At 33.1% G+C, this 21,967-nt stretch overlaps 1 protein-coding gene across 4 annotated transcripts in view; it reads left to right on the plus strand.

Annotated features, from left to right (window-relative positions):
* The window catches only part of ARL13B (ADP-ribosylation factor-like 13B), a 93,273-nt gene extending 74,253 nt beyond the window's left edge, over nt 1-19,020 (plus strand). For all 4 annotated transcript variants that reach the window (XM_011977270.1, XM_011977268.1, XM_011977271.1 and 1 more), the window contains 7 exons: nt 2,183-2,288; nt 3,424-3,626; nt 6,443-6,551; nt 9,930-10,155; nt 13,144-13,260; nt 14,559-14,627; nt 16,928-19,020. In XM_011977270.1, the coding sequence (XP_011832660.1) occupies nt 2,183-2,288; nt 3,424-3,626; nt 6,443-6,551; nt 9,930-10,155; nt 13,144-13,260; nt 14,559-14,627; nt 16,928-17,004 (907 nt within the window). In that variant the 3' untranslated portion in view covers nt 17,005-19,020. The remainder of the gene's footprint in view (nt 1-2,182; nt 2,289-3,423; nt 3,627-6,442; nt 6,552-9,929; nt 10,156-13,143; nt 13,261-14,558; nt 14,628-16,927) is intronic.
* The last annotated feature ends 2,947 nt before the right edge of the window (nt 19,021-21,967 follow it).

A 21,967-nucleotide genomic window follows, 5' to 3' on the forward strand; every position in this document is an offset into this window, starting at 1 on the left:
ATGTTCTCACTTATAAGTGGAAGTTAAATAATGTGTGCACATTGACATGGAGTGTGGATTAATAGACATTGGAGACTTGGACGGGTGGGAGGGTGGAAGGGGAGTTAGAGATGAGAAATTAATGTCTATAATGCACATTATTAAGCTTGTGGTTACACTGAAAACCCAGACCTCACCACTATGCAATATATCACCACTATGCAATACGTTTACATAACAAAACTGCACTAATAATCTTTAAATTTATAGGATTTTTTTTTAATCAACCTGATTACCTTTGGAGGTTGCTATGCCATCAATGCATTATTTTGACAATTAGGAAATAAGGGCAAGGGATCAAACATTTATCTTGACTTTGTGAGTTTTAAGAGTCAACCAAGTAGTTGGTGAAAGCTTTTTTTTTTTTTAAGCAAGAATCCTGCTAGTAAATGCAGAAGGAATATGGAACTAGAAAAGTTACTGTTTCATAAACTTTGGTAAAATAATAGAATTAAGTAAAGGTCATCAATGGCTGCTAAAATCATTAAGTGAAAGATTAATCAAGAACTTTATTTTGGATGGATCAGGCTAAATGTAAATCCCATAATTTTATACCACTAAAACAGGACATTATATAAAAGTGATATTATATGCCTCCCTGAATACAAGCACCACCTACGAAATATGCTTGCCAGAAAGATTTCATCTGAAACTCATCCAGCTTCTTACCACCAGATATGGGAAATATAGGATACGTATGTTAAATAAGTGTATAAGGAAGGTATTAGCCAAATCCCAAATATGGGAAATTCTAAAGAAAAATTACAAATAAATGTCATGGGAGGAAAAGAGTTGTGGGGGTGGTAGCAGGGAGGGCAGGTGTAATACGGATTCAAAAAGAGGTAAGTGATAAGTAATGCATATTGGATCTGAATTTAAACATAACGCTTGTAAAATGATACTGGAGAATATTGAGTAAATCGAGTAATGTTGAAGACTTACTGTTAATTTTGTTAGGTGTAATAGTGGTATCATGGTAATGATTTTTTAATATCTGGGTGAAGTAATGTGACTCAGGCAGCAAAACAGAAGGTATGTAGATGTAATGGTAATTTGGGAAATACAAAAAAGAAGTTATATAGATAAGCAAGAATGACAGAGTTTCGATAATTTCTAAGGGTTTCGTCTTAGTCTATACTTAATTTTTTTTTTTAACCTAAAGAGTCTGTCAAACTTTGAGCAAGGCAGTATTTTATTAAACTTTTAAATCTGTGTTTTATAATTAAATAGTGGTATATTGTGGTAAATCCTGTTTTTCTGTAGTATATTTTGTTTTTTCATTTTGTCGGTGTCCAGTTTGTCTCTAATTGAGTACAATCTTTTTTTTTTTTTTTTAATTCCCAGTGCTTTGCCAAGTCAATTAGAAGTGGCCTTGGGTCTTCAGTAAATTGTACATTTATATGGACACATTCACACATTGTAATTGTAGATAAGCTCAAATATTACAAATTCAGAATAAATATTTGGGCATTTAAAACATTACAGTTTATATTTTAAGAAGGTAAGAATATAATTTATGGGTGTGACCTGGGGAAATTAGTCCTCTTCTTTTTCTGTTTCGTAGCTTTATTGTTGGCATATTGATCTGTTGTTTGCTTTCTTGACACTTCTCTTTATTTGATTTTCCTTTTATAGGCCAGTAGTTACAAACTGTTTTAGCAATAATAAAGGAAAAATGACAAAATTGGTACTAAAACATTTTAAGAAACTAGTGTGTTCTGTAATCAGTAGATTTAAAACTTGGGAATCAAAGAATGTGGTCAGGCCAGGCATGGTGGCTGACTTCTGTAATCCCAGCACTTTGAGAGGCTGAGGTTGGCAGATCACTTGAGGTCAGGAGTTCAAGACCAGCCTGGCCAAAATGGCGAAACCCAGTCTCTACTACAAACACAAAAAATTAGCCACGCGTGGTGGCACACACCTGTAGTCCCAGCTACTCTGGAGGCTGAGATAGGAGAATCACTTGAACCTGGGGGGCGGAGGTTGCAGTCAGCTAAGATTGCACCTCTGTACTCCAGTCTGGGTAACAGAGTGAGACTCAGTCTCAAAAAAAAAAAAAAAAAAGAAGAATGTGTTCAGAATATCTTTAAGTTTCCATCCAATTATGTATATGCTGTATAAAAGTACTTTATTTATCTTTTAGGTTGGCAAACAAACAAGATAAAGAAGGAGCGTTAGGAGAAGCTGATGTCATTGAATGTCTATCTCTGGAAAAATTGGTCAATGAGCACAAGTGCCTCTGTCAGATAGTAAGGTCTTTTTTTTTTTTAATTTTAATTTTTTGTCCTTTCAAATAGATTCAGTATAACTTGGTTTTTATAAAAGTGATAGCAGTTAAAAGACAATCTTTTCAAAGAATTTTTTGTAACCTATGAAATCACACTCCCACTTTTCTGTTGATATAACTTAATACCATAATATTTGTTGTCTGTTTCATTGTTATTTCCATGAACCATCTCTCCATGATTTCAAGGAGCTTCCCATTTGCATTTTAAGATATTGCTGATAGGATCTGTGCACTGTGCCAACACATCATAGTATGACATTTGTAATGGGAAAGAAAAGTGTAAATACAACATTTAAACATATGAGAGATTCATAATTAATTTTGAAAAATTATATTGCTGGGCATGGTGGCTCATGCCTATAATCCCAGCACTTTGGGAGGCTGAAGGGGGCAGATTGCTTGAGCCCAGGAGTTTCAGACCAGCGTAGGCAACATAGTGAGACCCTAGCTCTACAAAAAATACAAAAACTAGCTGGGTGTGGGGGTGTGTGCCTGTAGTCCCAGCTACTTGAGGGGGCTGAAGTGGGAAGACCACTGGAGCCTGGGAGGTTAAGGCTGCAGTGAGTTCTGATCCAGCCACTGCACTCCAGCTTGGGCAACAGAATGAGACACTGTCTCTAAAAAACAGAAAAAGAAAAGATCAATCATATCAGGAGAGATGTCATACAGTCTTAAGGAAGATCCACAGTGGATTTAATAATTTATCTTGGTTTCAAAAAACATTAGGCTGTCAATCTTATGGATGTTTACTGCTGTAGATTTTAGTATAAGGAATTAAAACTTCTTGGCATTTTTAATAAATAGACGTGTTTTTTTATGGCAATTAAATTTTTTCTTCTAATATTGTAAGTGGCACTGTCACCCTCTTTATAATATCTCACATAGCGTACAGATGTTATCTGTAAAATATTTTAAGTCCTATATACTAATGTTAATAATCATTGCAATGCTATGTTTTGGAAGTTAAATAAGCAGATGCTTCATATCATTAACTTAAATAGCTTAATTTTGATTTGCTATTAATTATACTTAATAGTTTATGAATAGATTTGTGTGGAGACCTTTTAATCTTTTAGTCAAATAAATTTCTGTTTTAGGAACCATGTTCAGCAATCTCGGGGTATGGAAAGAAAATTGACAAGTCCATTAAAAAAGGCCTTTTTTGGCTGCTACATGTTATTGCAAGAGACTTTGATGCCTTAAATGAACGCATCCAAAAAGATACAACAGAACAGCGTGCTCTTGAGGAACAAGAGAAACAAGAAAGAGCTGAACGAGTGCGAAAATTACGAGAAGAAAGGTAAGTAGATTAATTTTGCACCACGGTGCATTTGAAGAATCAAAAACATAAGAATTTGATGAATTAGTTGTTAGTTTTATCTGTTCAGTTTCTTCTTTCTATATGAAGGAAGACACTAGGTAAATTTTGTATTTCTATGGATCTTTTTCTATACAAGTTTGGGTGGTAGATTCCTAATTTTTCTGGAGGTTGTATAGTAGTTAAATTTACTCCTTATGTAACCATTGCCTTCCAGAGTTTAAAATTTTTATCTCTGATTTCTTATGGGTATCTTTAGTGCAGTGGTTCTCAATGCACAGGGTAGTTTTTAACATTTGTCAGTGTCTGGAGACATTTTTAGTTTTCACCACTAGGGGGAGGGGTGGAGTACTACTCGGCATCTGTTGGGTAGAGGCCAGGGATGCAGCTGAACGTCCTATGACAAATAGGACAGTCTCCCACAACAAAGAATTATCAGGCTTAATATGTCAATAACGTTGAGACTGAGGAACCTTTTTAGTTTCAGCAAGGATAGAAGGTGAGCTGCTAGAGAATCATTCAACTCAAGCAAAATCTGATCCAAAGTTGCTTTCCATCTGGCCTTCTGTGTAGTTTAACATAATTGTAGCCCAGTGGGCAAGAACCTACTACCCTTGGTGACCCCATTATGAGGAGCTTTCTTATACTGTGAAGGAAATCCTCTGATAACATATTTTTCATGTAATTCATCGATAGGACTTAAATAAATATTTGTAGAAATGACTCTCTATCCCCAAGTGCTCCATAATATGAGCATGCCATTCATCAGGGATCTCTTTATATAAAAAACAGATTAGAGTGAATGATTTTGGCAGCTGTTGATACAAGGTTTTAGTTCCTGTGAGAATCTGTTTTTTTCTTAGTATCTATTTTTATCATATAAAGCTCAGTACAACCAATCATGCATGTAAGTATACCTTTTATATATAATATTTATAAAAATTAAATATATGGCCATACTTATGTGAAAACTCCTTTCCCTCCACTAAGAAAATAAAAATAGAAGCAACAAATTGAGTTGGATAAAAGAAATCTAATGTTAGTAACTTTTTAAATGTTTTTGCCTTTTCCATAATGATATTCTATATTCTAGATCATGTTATGGCAGGCTTTTCCGGTACTCCTTACCCTTTCTTTCTTTCTCCTTATCCATGCCAGTTGTGGTCTGAGACCTCTCCTCTTGAGGAGACCTCTCCTGTTGAGCCAGTATTCCATAATGAAAAGTAAATTGACATTCGGAGACGGGTGATTAAAAACAACCTTTTTACTTCACTAAATCCAATCTAATTGGTTCAGATAGTCATTTGTAGTGTTTGAAAAACAGTAAAACATGCGAAGTAAAAATAATATATTAATACTGTATTCCTGAATTTGCTTACTAATAAATAACATTAATAACAATGGCTATCTTGTGAGAAATTTCATTCACAGAGTGGTCTCACATATATTACTTTATCTGACCCTTGAAACAGCTCTCTGAAGTGGTTATTTTTATTCACATTTGTGGGAAAGCTAAGGCTCAAAGATCCAGGTGCAAAGTGACAGAAGTAGTAAATTGCAAATCTCCAAATCTTGGCTTCCTAGATTCATAATAAAAGGATATGTATTTCCATCTACAACACAGCTAGTAAATATTATGGTAATGAACATTTACATTGCTATACCGTACTTACAGTCCAGTTAAAAATCCACAATATTTGTATTTCTTTTTTTTTTTCTTCTGGTCTTTGGCTGCTCATCTTTTTTTTTTTTTTTTTTTTTTTTTTTTTTGAGATGGAATTTTGCTTTTTGAGATGAAATTTTGCCCAGGCTGGAGTGCAATGGCACAATCTTGGCCTACTGCAACCTCCATCTCCTGGGTTCAAGCGATTCTCCGGCGTTAGCCTCCTGAGTAATTGGGATAACAGGCATGCGCCACCACACCCAGCTAATTTTGTATTTTCAGTAGAGACAGGGTTTCACCACGTCAGTTAGGCTGGTCTTGAACTCCTGGCCTCGTGATCCACCCACCTCAGCCTCCCAAAGTGCTGGGATTACAGGCGTGAGCCACCACGCCCGGCCAGCTGCTCATCTTAATAACATTATTCATCATATATGGAACAACATTAACTATAAATCACAGAGATAGTAAATGTTCAGTGGTAACTGATATGGAAATACTTATTTAATCTGAATGATACATATGGTAACTTATTTTTATAGCCACTCAACACTATTATGGAAGTTATCTAGTTCAAATATGATATACAACTTGATAAAATATTTTATATTACTACTCTGTCATATACTTCTATAGAATCAAACTATAGATATTCTAGTCTTTTATTCTTTTATACTAAATAAGAAACATGTTTATGCAAAAGTGAAAACATAGGTTGAGTTGAAGGAATGTTTTCCAAGTTTTATAAGAGAAGACTTGGCCCTTAAGAGTTAATAAGAATAATTACTATTTGTTAACACCAGTAAAGAGGACAGCATTGATTTTGGAGGGTAATTAATAAGTTGATCAGTAATACCCTTGGCACATGGAAGAATAATTACACTGTTGATATTAAGAAGTCAGTCATAAGAAATGTCATTTTTATCAGTATTTTTAAAAAATGAAGTGATTAGTCTTCACATAGTGGGGAAGAAGCCTCTTGCCTGCATAAGGATTTTTGAAATGCTCTCAGTAATTGAAAACCATGTCTAGATATTTAAATTACTACATGTAATAGCCTTATACCTATTGCAGTTTTCTTAAACATGGTTCAGCACTTTCTCAAAGGTAATTTCAATTATTTTTCCTCAAACAATAGGAAACAAAATGAACAAGAGCAGGCTGAACTTGATGGAACCGGTAGTCTGGCTGAATTGGACCCAGAACCAACAAATCCTTTCCAGCCAATAGCATCTGTAATCATTGAGGTATGAATGATGGCAAATGGAATTTCTGTATCTTAAGTTATACGTTGGAACTTGGAAAAGAAGGTGGAAAGTTGGGAAAGGAGGCAGGGAAACAGAAGTGTTTCTTCAGAGAGATTATTTCTATAAGAAATTGGAGATGAGAGACTGATGAAAGGTTTACTGCTTTGTCTTACTGTTAAATTACCTTTGACTCTAGTGTAAAAGGGGGAATATGACTTCAGAATTAAATGACAATAAATAAAAGTTGACTGTAGCAATTATTGTAGTTGCTGTGTTGATAAATCTATTTTGTCATTTATTTCATATAGTAATAATATATTTACTCTTACTTACATTTTCTGTGTTTCCGTATTGCTGTTACTGCCCATTTGTAATATTTATTTAGAATGCATTAGAGTACATAAACAATTTTCTGTTTTTCCAAGATACTTAAGGATGTTTGAAACTGCAATAAATTCTCCTGTATCTGAACATCATTTATTTCCATTTTAAATCAGAAATTTTACCAACATTAATTTGTAGATTTTAATTATGGAGAAGTTAAGGGGTTGTATGTGTGTGCGTATGTGTATCTGTGTCTTTGTTTTCATTTTCTGCTCATGTCCAGAGTTTGCATTGGCTCTGCTTTTATGGCTGGCGGCAGCCATGCCTCTTCTGAGGCAGTGCTTCCTAAACCTTAGGCTGACGTCCTGGTCCTGCCTGTGTATTCCCCATTCCTCTTCCCCTGTCACTGCCCCCTTCCACACAGGTGCTCATCTGGAAAGGTGGATGATTGTTTAAATTTCCTTGGGGCTGCTACTGAGGAGGGAGGCAGCTCCGCAGGTAAGAAGATGATTGGATAGTTTTGGTATTGCTTTATTTTGCAAAATAGTTGGTAATATGAGACATTTGTTTTTAAGTTGCTTGGATACCAGGAGGTTTAATTGTATTCAATCTTTCATTAACCTCATTGCATTCACCCTAAATATGTGCTTTTCTAATTATAGTAAGACCATCTTAATAGCATGAGCTATTGTTTTGTCTCCATTCTATCAGATATTATATTTGTCAAGTTTTGTTTTATGTTCTTTTAAAAATATTGAGAGAGAAGAGGTCAAGTTGTGCTTTTTACTTTGAAACCTCAGTTATTCTGATGTATAATAAGGCTTGCTTTATAAATAATGGCTAATTATTTTATAGTACCATGGGTATAAATTATGTAGAAGGCTCTAGTGCTTCTCCCAGCACCGTGTTTTCCACAATGTATAGAAGTGAATAATAGTGGTGTACGACATAGTATATCACATACAGGAAGTTCTCAAATTAATAAGTGGCATGGGGAAAGTACACTTATGCTTTGAAACTATAATAATTTCGAGAAGATGGTCAGTAAAGAAATAAAAACAAATTAGCTATATATATATATATATATATATTTTTTTTTTTTTTTTAAACATACCGATTTTCTTTTTTTCCCCACAAAACTTTTTTAGCATGTTTCTTGGTACAGAAGCACCTAACATTTTTTTGATTATTACCGCGGATAATTAAAATGGTGAGATATTGGAAGGTATTGGTTCTAGAAGAGACAGACAGATCAATGGAACAAATAGTAATAAACCTAATTATGTATGAGCATTTTAGTACAAGATAAAGATAACATTTCAAATCTGAGAGAAAAGAATAATAGAACAACTTAACCATTTAGAAGAAGGAAAATTATTGAATATTGTATACCCAGTTAAATTCCAAAAGTATCAAAAATTTAAATATGTTTTAAAAAGTGAAAGTCTTCAAGTTACTAGTAGATAATATAGTTAAGTCTTTATATGTGCTTGGAGGAGGAAAACATTTCAAAGCAGGACAGTCAAGCCCCAAATCATAAAGAAAAAAGGCAGATAGATCTTGTATTACCCAATTTTAAAAGAGCTGTTCTACAAAGTTAAAAAGCAAAAATGAAAAGAAAGAAACTCTAGTGAAAAATAGAACACATAGTCTCATGTGGCTCTGTGACTAGTCCTAGTGACACGTATGCACAAAATAACTCTTACAAATTACTATGAAAATAATGAGAATCTAATAGAAAAGTGGGCATTGGGTTACCAAAGACAGTTTCCTAAAAAAAACATTTAAAATGTCAATAAGTGGCTGGGCGTGGTGGCTCACGCCTGTAATCCCAGCACTTTGGGAGGTCGAGGTGGGTGGATCATGAGGTCAGGAGTTCAAGACCAGCCTGGCCAAGATGGTGAAACCCCGTCTCTACTAAAAAATACAAAAAATTAGCCGAGCATGGTGGCACGTGCCTGTAATCCCAGCTACTCCAGAGACTGAGGCAGAGAATTGCTTAAACCTGGAGGGGCGGAGTGAGCCGAGATTGCGCCACTGCACTCCAGCCTGGGCGACATAGCAAGACTCCATCTCAAAAAAAAAGAAAAAAAAAAGTCAGTAATAGTTCATTTTTAAAATTTTAGCTTAAACTCAAATGAAAATAACACTAAGATAAAAATATGTATTAATATGGCAGAGATGTAAAAGGTCAATCATGATATGTGGTATTGAATATGATGTAGAAAAAAATCACTGTCCCAACCTTTGCCTGGGGTGTACGTTGATTCAGTTTTTCTGAAGGGAAGTTTGTGACTACGTGTGACATTTTTAAATTTGCCTACCCACTGACTCAACAGTTCTACTCTTAGCAATTTAATTAAAAAAAAAAAAAGAAAGAAAAAGAAAAAAAAAGCTATTAGGATGATTCTATTTTTTAAAATAATGAAAAATTGGAAGTAAATTATTTGTTCATTGGTATAGAATTGGTATGCTATAAACATTAAACATAATAATATAATTGAAAATAATTGTAGCTAATATTTATGTAGCATTTACTATGTGTAAGGCACTGTTCTGAGCACTTCATATATTCATTGGCATGGAAAGAAATGTATATTCTTCAATAAAAACTTTCTTTTTTGTTTAAACATCAAATACATAATCTACATGTATTTGTAAATGTATATATAGATACATACATTTATGTATGTTTCTGGGTGATGTATGTCTGTACATGATGTGTGTATGTACATGTGGGGGTTGGCAGAGAAAATCATCTCTTAGTGATTATACACTGAACAGATTATATACCGAATAATAAAGATGAATAGCAGTCATCTCTAGTCTGTGGAATTACTGGTAATATTTGTTTTCTTTCGTTATACTTTCTGTGTTTACTGAAGGTTTGACATTTGGCATCTTTTAATGATGTATTCATGAAATCATTTTTAAAATAGGAATCTCACAGTGTCCTTAAAGTTACAGAATGCTGTTAAGGTATTTGATTTCTCCCTTAAAACTATCTTAGATAAAACCATCATAGTAAAGATAATGTATTTTATTTTTTGTTAGAATGAAAGAAAACTTGAAAGAGAGAAAAAAAAGCAAAAAATGGAGAAAGACAGTGATGGCTGCCACCTGAAACATAAAATGGAGCATGAGCAAATAGAGACAGAAGGTCAGGTTAATGACAGTGGCCAAAAAAATAATGAATTTGGACTAGTAGAAAATTATAAGGAAGCATTAACACAGCAGTTAGAGAATGAAGATGAGACAGACCGGCCATCGTTGGAATCAGGTAATCTAGTTATTTAAATTATCTTATGTATATATAAATAAAAATTACACTTCATCTCATTTTTTATGTTTGTTTTTATAAACGAGTACTGCAATATTTTTCTGTCTTCAATGCCATGTTTACCATGATTTTCTCAAGGTCTTTTATTATTCAGCCAGTTTGTTCCTAACATGTTTTTCCATGATGGCTTAAAATGTGGTCCTTTGTAACTTATAAGGATTTTAGCAGAAAATTCCATTTTTAATTTTATTTTAATAAATTTGGGATACAGCATAGCTCTCAAGAATTCTTGGAATAAATTTAACATCTTAAGGTTTTTTTGTTTGTTTTTTAAGGCTCATAAGTGCTACATCAGCATCATTTCCTTTACTGACTGGCTGTTGCTGTAGGTTGCAAACATAATCGGTAGAACATTTTTAAAATGTCTTGTCAAGTAGCCATTTTTCTCTTATTTTAATATAAAAAATCTTCAACTCATAATTGCTTTTCTTTTTCTAACTGGCTATGTTATATAACAGAACATTCATTATTTTTGGTATGGTAGGGATATAGCCTGCATTTGGAATCAGACAACTTGGGATAGAATCTTGACTCTCTTATCTACTAGATACACGTTAAGTTATATAACATTCTTTAGTTTCTTCATCTCTAAAATGCAGATAAACATTGTCTTTATTCACAAGACTTTTAGGGTTACTTAGAAAATAACTCTACTCCTAGCAGTGTCAGCCACATGAGAGATGCCCTATGATTGTTGCTTCCTTGACATTTTTATTTATTAATATGGCTTCATTATTTATAAGACATTTTTATAGTGTCACCGGCCTTATGAAAATAAGATTTCAATTCCTGAGATACAGATTAGCTAACATGGATATTTTGCTGGATGAAAATATTAGATTTGAAAGTTATACTTTTTATCAGTTGGGAAGTTAGGGCAATCATATTTATACCCATATAACTGTCAGCTGAGTTGAAAAGGAAGTAGACCTATTACGGTGGTCTCTAAGTTTTTAAATAGTTCTCTACTGCTTGTTAAAGAGCAAAGTAATTTTGGCAAATGATTTGAAAATATAGCACAGGGAGATCTCAGATAGTAAATCATGTAACTGTAATAATAACTAACATATTTTATACTTTAAAACATGCCTTTGGATGCGCTATATTATTCAACATAATATTTTGTTATGTAACATAGCAATCCCAGGGGTATAGTATTCCATTATATAAATGAAGAAACCAGGGACTTGAAGAGGTTGAGTAACTTAAGATCATATATCCTGTCTGTGTAAGCTGAGACCCCGGTCCAGATCATCTGATCCACATCCTGTGCTTTTCCATGACCCTGAACTACTGCCTGCCCTAAAGTACCGTTTGGTGGTTGTATTCTTCCACATCTTGTGGATCTATTCTTCCAGTTGTTAGGCTTACCACTTTAATTGTACAAAGACCTGTTTGTTTTTATATGAAGTGAAATGTTTCAAACAACACTAATTTATTTAGAATAATAATTTGTTTCTAAGTGTGATTGTATTTTTTGTTTTGTAGGCTTCACAGATAATGTATATATTTTATGTTACAGATAATTCCCATTTAGAAAGTACATTGCATGCACACACACACACACACACACACACACGGCAATTTTGAAATATTGCAGTTACATTGGCTGGGCAGGGTGGCTTACACCTGTAATCCCAGCACTTTGGGAAGCCAAGGAGTGCACATCACTGGGTCAGGAGTTCAAAACCGGTCTGTGCAACATGGCAAAAGCCCGTCTCTACAGAAAATACAAAAATTAGCAGGGTGTAGTGGCACACGCCTTCAATCCCAGCTACTCTGGAGCCTGAGACACAAGAATCACTTGAATCTGGGAGGTGGAGGTTGCAGTGAGCCAAGATCGCACCACTACACTCCAACCTGAGCGAGAAAAAAAAAATTGCAGTAACACTGATGTTCTAAATTTAGTTAACTACTGTGTCATCCTAGTTTACCCTATTAAAATTTATACATTAACATACATTTCCTTAAAGTGTTTATATGTGTTTAAGTTACAATATGTAAATAATTTTTTTAAGAAAGAACACATTCAATTCTGCTAGTTCTAATGTGACTTTGGTTACATGTTTATATTGTATTGGGCCTACCTTCTTTAGGAGTTATTTAATTTGTTTATTTACTTATTTATTTAATTTTTTTTTTTTTTGAGATAGTGTCTAGTGTCTCACTCTGTCACCAAAGCTGGATGGCAGTGTCACAATCATGCTCACTGTAGCCTCGAACTCCAGGGCCCAAATGATCCTTCTGCCTTAGCCACCTGAATACTTGGGACTACAGGCACGTGAAAACAAAGCCATGCTTTTTATTTTTTTCCATAGAGTTATGTTGCCCAGACCATTCTCTTAACTCCTGGGCTCTCGCATTCCTCCTACTTCAACCTCCCAAAGTGCTAGGATTACAGGTGTGAGCTGCTGTGCATAGCCTTGTAGGGGTTATTTTAAATAAGTAACATGTTTAGATTTGTTTAGGGCCTTTTATGTCACATTTCAAGGGATTATTTTTGGACTATTTATACCTAGAATCATTCTACATATTCCACTGAAAAAAATGAAATATACTGAGTGACACAGTAATGAGTAGCTTATTTTCCCAGATTATTATGAATTTCATGGAAACTCTTGCAATTAGACAATTATATTTGTTTCATATGACTTTTTTTTTGTGAAAAACCTCTCAGAGATTCAAATGTAGAATTTTGACTCTTTGTATGATATTCATTGGCCATTCATTCATTCAATAAGTTATCACTTAAAAAATATATTCTTAGTAAATGCCAGTACACATTTGATTATTGTAACAATTTCCAAAGTTGAATAGTCAAGATTTTTTTTGTTAATAATATCAATATTTTTGTTGTATTCTTTGTTTTCTATTATAAAAGTTCACTTTTTCATAAAGATATGAAGTTTCATGTTTATATTCTTGTAGCTAATGGTAGAAAGAAAACTAAGAAACTAAGAATGAAAAGGAACCACCGGGTAGAACCACTTAATATAGATGACTGTGCTCCTGAGAGTCCAACACCACCCCCACCCCCTCCTCCTGGTGAGTGAATTGATACTGATACTGAATTTAGAAATATTGCTTTAAACAATAGAGAAAAAAAAAGAAAAAAAGGAATCTTGTCATTTTTATTCTGCATATTCGTTATCTTGTATATTTGTGAAGAAGAATCTTTTACTCTAATTTGGACAAAATTTGCTAACAAAAATATCCATTGCTTTTTTGAATAAAAAAAGTTTTATGAAGAAAAAAATAAGTAAAAACTAGTAAGAAAATCATACCCAATATTTCCTAGAATATGTTCAAGTTCTGTTTGAAATATCAGTACCCACATGTTAATTTAAGTTTCATGATGGATGGCTAACATGAGCTTTTAAAACATTGGACTGGCTCGGCGCAGTGGCTCACGCCTGTAATCCCAGCACTTTTTAAGGCCAAGGCGGGCTTATCACCAGGTCAAGAGTTTGAGATCAGCCTGGCCAACATGGTGAAACCTCATCTTTACTAAAGATACAAAAAAAAAAAAAAAATTAGCTGGGTGTAGTAGCACGTGCCTGTAATCCCATCTACTCAGGAGGCTGGGGCAGGAGAATCACTTGAACCTGGGACGCGGAAGTTGCAGTAAGCCAAGATCATGCCATTGCACTCCAGCCTGGGTGACACACGGGTGAGACTCCATCTCAGAAAAAAATAAAAATAAAAAATTGGACCTTTCATCCTGAAACTTAACATTTGAAACCAAGATGTATTAATTTTTTCTAGTATATTTTCAATATACATACCCATGTCCTAAGTTGTTACGAGGATTAAATGGAGTAATGCATATAAAACACTAGGACTTAACTTGCACAATAATTGTGAGTAACTTTTCAGCACTAAGCTTAGTACCTCACCTACTATAGGTGGTCAATAAATATGTAATGACTAGAGAAATATGTGTATAGTGCCCTTATATCCCTGCTGCAAGGCTTTAGACATTATTTGGTAACATTTTAAGAATCTCTTATCGACTCATTTCCAGTATTCAATTTATTAAGAAAATATTTAGTTTCTGCCTAGAGTTAGAATGATATCATGAGTTTGTTTTTGATAGTGGTGAAGGTGCTTTTATTTTTTATTAAAAGCTATTGAAAAGTTAAAGCAGATGTTAGCAGCCTATAATTACATTTTAAAATGTAGAAGCCATTTAAAATGGGTTTCTGGCTTTCCATAGTGTCATTCAATATATTTGAATTGACATTGAATATTACATATGCTTCCTTTCCAGGGAGGGATCCTCTCAACAGACCTAAAGAAGCCTTGTTTAACAGTGTTTTTAAAATGTTTTTCTTTTTCTTTAGTTGGCTGGGGAACCCCTAAAGTCACTAGACTTCCAAAACTTGAGCCTCTTGGTGAAACACGTCATAATGGTAATGCAAAAGGATTGGTTTTCAGATATCATCTGTACATGTTACATTAACTTTTCTTTAACCTTATAACTTCAACAAACTTATGTTTTAGTTTTGGAAGCCTGTCAAATCCACAGCCATCCTTTTTCATTATACTTTTTTTTCATTTTATTTAATTTTTTATTCTTAAGTGTGCTTTACATCTATATCATTTGATTTGGTGTTTACCTTAGAATACAGAGGTGAAAAGAATCATAGCTTGTGTTTATTATCCATGATATATTTATACAAGCAGTTATAAAAAGGAAAGGTTTTAAAATAATTTAACTACGAGACCTTACAATTGTAACTTAAGTGTTAAAAAGCTGTAGTTTTCTGTATATGCTCAATATACTCAGTGATAATGCCACATAATTTTTTCTCTCTACTCCTAATAAGACAACCAGCGCTGAATATTAAAGTGAAGATCAACACAGTTTATAAAATCAGAGATCGAATCAGTAAACCTAATAAAGTTCGACTAAGTAGAAAGTTACTAACATTTTTGTTGAATTAAGGGAACAATTTTCTTTGAATATAACTAACATATGCTATAGTCTAGCTAGTTTATGGCATTAGAATTCTAGGATGCAAAAACTAGAGGAAGGATGTTTAGAAGTAGAGAACTGCCTTATAAAACAGGGAGAAGTTCTGATTCAGACCATCATCTAGGTCTCTTCAGTAAAATATTTCTAGAATGCAAAAGAATTATAGATAATTGTAGCTGAATAAACTTGTTTGTTAAGAACATCCAATTCGTTTTTTGATGGCTCTGTATTTACCTAGTCTAGAACTTGGTTTCACTTACTGGGAAAAAACTCAGAAGTTTAATCTTTAGAAAAGCATTACCATATAATTTGAAGTTATATCAAACCAGTTTAAATATTTTTATTTAAAAAGTACATAAATATAAATATGCTATTTGCTTTTTTCCCCCAGAATTCTATTTAGGTCAATAATGAAATGTTTCTTGATAATCGTTAGTGAAAATTCATGGTTTTTTTTTTTTTTTAAAGACAGAAAAATTTGTCCTTAGACTATAGCAGAATTAGTGAAATGGTATTTTCAGTGAACTCTCATATATCTGTTTAGTTTACTGACTTTACATCATGATGTTTATATTGACTACAGAAGATTTATTTCTTTTTTATTATACAACTGTTAGTGAACTCACGTACATCAGATACATTGTCAATGTAAATATTCACTATGTTGTCAGAAAACTAGGTAGTGTTAGTGTGTATATTTATATGTACACACATATACATATGAAGAAAAAATACCAATTTTTCATATGACATATTTTTTCTGTTATTGCACTCATTTAACATACAAGTATTTTGTTGTTTGTTAAAACATTGGTAATCACAAGATGAATAAGATGTACATTCTGCTTTTGTGAGGATCCTACTGTATAGAGAGGACAATTCTTCAGCTTACTGTAGAATATATGACAATGAGTTCTGTGGTGTACAGTTAGAGTACTATGCACAGTAGGAGTACTGTGTGCATGGGCAGTTAGGGGAAGTGGCATTATAACGAGGTATTCAAAGAATGAGAAGAGTCAGTAATCAGAAGAAACAGACTATTTCAAGGTGGAGAGGCAGGAAAGAATATTGTTTAGTTGGAGAATAACATGAAGTTGCCAGTGATAGGAGATTAGGTGTGTGTGCATTGAGTGGGTAAGAAAGAGAAAATATGAAATTACAGTGTTGAAAGTGGAGTTATGGCTTAGGGCCAGATTGTGAAGGCTTCATATATATGGTAAGATGTCTGAACTTGCTATAACTTTTCAAGAAATGCTTTTATTTTTAAAAGGGAAAATGCTATTATTAGATTTGGTGCTTAGGAAAGTATTTTTTGTTGCAATGTAAAGTACAAACTTGATAGTGGCTATATTTGGGGTAAGAATCCAAATTTGGGGGCTATTGCAGTAGTCAAAGTAAGAAGTAAGGAATGGAAATTGGATTGGAGAGTAAAACATAAGCAAGGAATGTTTTCACCATTATAATAAGTAATATATGACTAATTCATGTGTGGATTGAAAGCAAAAGGAATAGAGTATAATTTGGCTCAACAGGATGGAACGTTGGTACCGTCTCTTAAGATTTAAAATGCACGAGAGAAAAGGAAGTCTGCTTTAGAGAGGCATGCCAAGATTCTGTAAGCTTATCTCTTTGGAAATGTCTAAAATGTCTAAATGTCTAAAAAATAATGAACTGTGTCAAAAATCTTGATTTTCCATAACTGTTTGGTGCATTTGGTTTTTTTTCTTTTCTTAGATTTCTATGGGAAGCCGCTGCCTCCCTTGGCTGTGCCACAGCGACCTAATGGTGATGCTCATGATGTGATCTCATAAACAAGACGTATGGAGGAGTTCTCTTAATATCAGCAAGGTGAAGTGGGACATTCTTCTTTCTCAGAAGAAGAAACATGTTGTATATTGATGACTGGGGCAAGATAACCATAACGATTTTAGTGAGAAGATTAATACTCAAGGACCTGACTTGATAATTAATTATTTGTGTTCTTCATGGTTAAAAAATAAAGGAAGCACAATGACCAGTACATAAAATCAGCATTTGGACCAAATTAGCAAGATTTACTGTTGACTCTGGTTTATACATCCCCACTCATGAGGATACTTCTGAAGGAAAACTTTAGAAAAAGAGCCAGTGAACTCAGCACTTTCTTTACTATTTGTTCAAGAGCCTGTATTTCTAGATATTAAGTATTTTTTGTAAGATACATGCACATAGAAGGGGGACTTCTAGGAATTTATAACCAAAATTTTAAAACTATTTTTATATTTTTTTAAATCTTTAAAAATTTTAATTACTATGATATTGATTATACACCCTTTTTTAATAGATGATTTGTTTAAATTGTGTCTGGAAAATAGAGTTGATTTACTTTCAGACATGAACTATACAAACAGGATATATTTATATGGCTTGAGGTGTTTTGTAATAGCATTGTTCTTTAAGTGTAAGTCATAATTTGACCTAATTTAAAAATAATATATTTTTGAAATAGATTCTCAGATCTTTATTTTACCAATTATATGATTTGAAAACAGTACTCAGTGAGAGAGACTGGAAATACTTTTTGTACCTAAATGTTTTTGAAATTAATCAAAATATATTCTGTGAGATACTATTAAAAGTCTCAATAAAGTCCTATTTTAAAGGTTAGACACTTTCAGAGATCAAGGTGCTCCCTACACTCCCTTGTTCCATCAGAAGCTGCAGTAACTCTTTTAGGTGATTCTAATTCTTTCATGCCTTGAAATTAAACTATGAAATTAAAGGCAGAAAGACTGGAAAACCTACTGCAGGTCCAAAGACTTCTGTTTCACAACTGGGAAACAGCTTGTGTACTAAAGTAACGAGAATAAAAATGTTGGCCCAAAATTACTTTTATAAATAAATAATTCCAAAATAATTTCTTAATTTAAGATGATAGCACTTCTCTTGCACTTAAGAATGGCATCCATAAGATTCTGTATTTGGCATTTAGACAGACTTCTAGATGTATATTTTGAATAACAGATTCATAATGTTACATTTAATTGAAAACAAACCTTTATATCCCAGTGAAAATAGTATAAACAGAATGATTTTTATATCACCTTGTTAAGATTGGTGCTTTTGGTAACTTGTACTGACACAACAGACATATACTAGTATCTGATAATAACATTAAGTACATTTTTTGTCGTTTAATATATTTACTTTAAAAATTTTACTTCAGAACATGAGATTTTATTCACATTTTTTAACTCACCGAATTTTACCAATCAGGTCACCTGTACTCCAGTCAGCATTGTATATATTCTTGGAGGTTGTACATCGGACTTACCAAGCACACTGAGTGAGTTAAAAGCATTTGACTTCAGATCTAAAATTCATAACAACCTGAATTTGAGAGGTGGCTGAAATGTGATAAAAAGCAATAAGAAAAGACAGAATGTAAATTTTGAAAAGGATTTTAAAGGGAAAATTGCACAGCTTTTTGTAACATTTACTCAATTTTAAAACTAAACTCGTTCTTTTGCCATCTTTTTAATATTTATCTCGGGAGTATACATGTTTTTAAACTTTTTGTTTTCTATCTGTGTTTACTATAGTGTAGCTACTGACTTCATTTAATAAAAATAAATGATTTTGAAATTAAATATAATATAGAATTCACATTTTATATAGCTCTCTCAAAAAATTAATTTTTATTCCTTACGCGTTTTAAAAACATTTTAAAATATGTTTTGTAAATCCAGGTGTATTTTAACAATTAAATGCCTATTTTGTTATATGTTATATTTTTATTCTTAATTCTGAATTTTGACATTTTCACACAATAAAATAATTTATGTCAACATTCTGTTTCTCTTTTCATTTGGTAGATTTAAATGATTTCCTTTGGGTAATAAAATAGGTAAAGATTTTTAAATGTGATTATTGAAAAACAGTTTAAATGAGTAGATTAAAATAATGCATTTTTTTGTTACTTTACACACAAAACTTTTTTCTCCCTGCAAGTTTTTATGTATGTGGGAAAGAAAGTTGTGATTTTAAATGCAGCTACAAATAGCATTTCACCATACAATGTTAGAGGATTTGATGTCTGTCTTGTGTTAAAGCTATTGGTCAACAGATATGTTTTTATTTATTTAAAAGATACTCTCATGTGCCTTTATGTGTAAAATGCATATTTTATAGTGTACATGATATTGTATGTAACTGACTTCAAATATAAAACTATGCATAGAAACAACACTAGAAAGAAATGTAGTTTGGTTTACTTTTGTATTGAGGGAGGCAAATTTATAATATTTAAAATTATTTAAGTACCATGTTTTCTGCAAGTTTAAAATTAAGTGCTTTTATAAATGCCAGACGAAGACTAGAATTCCCGTAATATGTATAACCTGTGAACAGCCTGGAGCAGTTCACTTATAGAATACAACTAAAGCAATCAAATGCTTCTAGGTAGCAAAAGCTATTCACAAACTAAATTGTTTATATGAATAAAACTGTAGCTTATAAACTTTATCATCCTTGGCTTTACTTAGTAAATTGTTTTTGGCTAAGTGGAATATGCTTTGCAACTGAGATTGTGCTAATAATGGTTTAGTAGTTTATCAGGAAATATATTCCAACTGATCCAAAGAACAAATTCAAAGATTTTAAAATTTTCAATTAAGTATGGCATAGGTTATCAAAATAGCAATAATCCTATATCTTTACAGAAACAGAATAATAGATACCTGTTTTTGGAGGGGGGAAGAAAAGAAAGCCAGAAATGAACTTCCTTTAATGAAAGAGATCAGCTTATAATTAAATGGAAAATAGGAAAAAAGTTCATTTGCTTATTGAGGGCATAAGTTGTAAGTTCCATCTGTGTGCAGATGAGGAAACCATTTACAACCTAGGTAAATGCTTTGGATAAGTGGTTTCCAAATTTTTATTATATCTTCTATCAGAAAACATTTTTAATATACATTGATGTTTATGTTATTGTATTAGTTCGCTAGGGTGGCCATAGCAAAGTATCACAGACAGGTTGCTTAAACAACGTAAATTTATTTTCTCAGTTCTGGGGCCTGGTAGTCTGAGAGCAAGTTGGTGGGTTTGCTTTCTCCTGAGGCCCCCTCCTTGCCTGAGAGATAGACACTGTCTTGTGTCCCCACATGGCCTTTTTTCTCCACTGCCTACCCACCCCGGTGTCTCTGTGTGTTTGGTATTCGATTTTCTTCTTTTAACTTAACTTTTTAAAGGCCCGTCTCCAAATATAGTCACATTCTGAGGTTAAGGGGTTAAGGCATCAACATGAATTTTGGGGGGACAAATTTCAGCCCATAACAGTTAACATGCTTGTTCTACTGCACTATGTACATTTTAAATACACTTCCCTAAAAAAAGAAATTTTAAAAGACTACATAAAGCTTAATAAAAATAAAAGTCATTATATTTACTTCCTAGACACCGTGGATTGTCTGCTGGAGTTTGTACAGACCACATTGGAACCCAGAATTTTAGTAAAATGAGAATCTCACCTGATCTTTAAGCCTAAGATTGCCTGTAACAATGCTGTGTTCTCTAGCATTGATCACAGGTTTCCTGTTGTGTTTTTCTGCCATATATTTTAAGGAGCTGAGGGCTCTCTTGATGTCATATTGTATTACTACAAAGCCTGTCCTTTTTGACGACATAAACCTCTATATGAACATGAAGGGTTTTGACACACATTTTATATAAATACGAAAATTCATAAAACATAGCTAGTTTAGGAGTTATTCCATAAATTACTCTGAAATACTTCTTAGATCAACTGACCTTACAGTAAAATTGCTTAGGTATGTAAAAATTTGTTTCCTGCCTAGAGGTACGTCCTTACTAAGCTGCTCTTGGTTCTTTAACACTAACATTAAGAAAAGCACAAAAAACAAACTAATGTGACTTATGGTATTTGTGTCAGCTCAATGTCTTACGTCTGCAGTGGTTTAATGCAAGTTTGCTGCTAACAGTTTTTATTCCTAAAACTCAATGTAGAATTGTTTGTTCTTTAGTAGCTATTTGGGGTGGGGGTGGGGAGTAAAATCCATTAACATTCTCATGATACACATCTATTGATTCTAGATAGATTAAGAGGTTAAACATGAAAGATCAAACTATGAAGAGGTAAGGGGAGAAACAAGTGGCTTCACTCTGGGAAAAAATGTACAAGCCTGAAAGCAGTGGAATCAATAAACTCAATTTACAGTGCACACACAAAAAATTTTAAATACCTTCACACTTAAAGTCAAATGGTTATAAGAAAAATGGGGAAAGTATTTTAACATCTGACATGGTTATCTCAAATATAAATAAGATGATACTAAGACACCTATAGATAAGTGAACATGAGTGGTAATCTAAAATGAAATAACTGGTAAGTTTTGAAAAACCTACCTAAACTAAGGGCATAATTAGGCATTATAAGGAGATTATTAGAGATTCAGACAAAATTCATAAGCAAAATTGCTTATTTAAAATCAGAAAATATAAAGATGCTGAGTCCCAAAAATATGTGGTAAAATTAATATGACCTCTTTCCAAGTGTAACACATTGCCTTGCTCTAACAGAAATAAAGTATATGATTCTTACTACATTCTTAAAATTCTTTTTTTAATGAATGAGTATAACTTTTAAGATAGAATTATTTTTATTAAAGAAATATATGAAGCCTGTAATCCCAGCACTTTGGGAGGCCGAGACGGGCGGATCACGAGGTCAGGAGATCGAGACCATCCTGGCTAACACGGTGAAACCCCGTCTCTACT

This window comes from Mandrillus leucophaeus, unplaced genomic scaffold (assembly GCF_000951045.1).
Source record: "Mandrillus leucophaeus isolate KB7577 unplaced genomic scaffold, Mleu.le_1.0 Scaffold176, whole genome shotgun sequence".
In the NCBI taxonomy this organism is placed as follows: Eukaryota; Metazoa; Chordata; class Mammalia; order Primates; family Cercopithecidae; genus Mandrillus; species Mandrillus leucophaeus.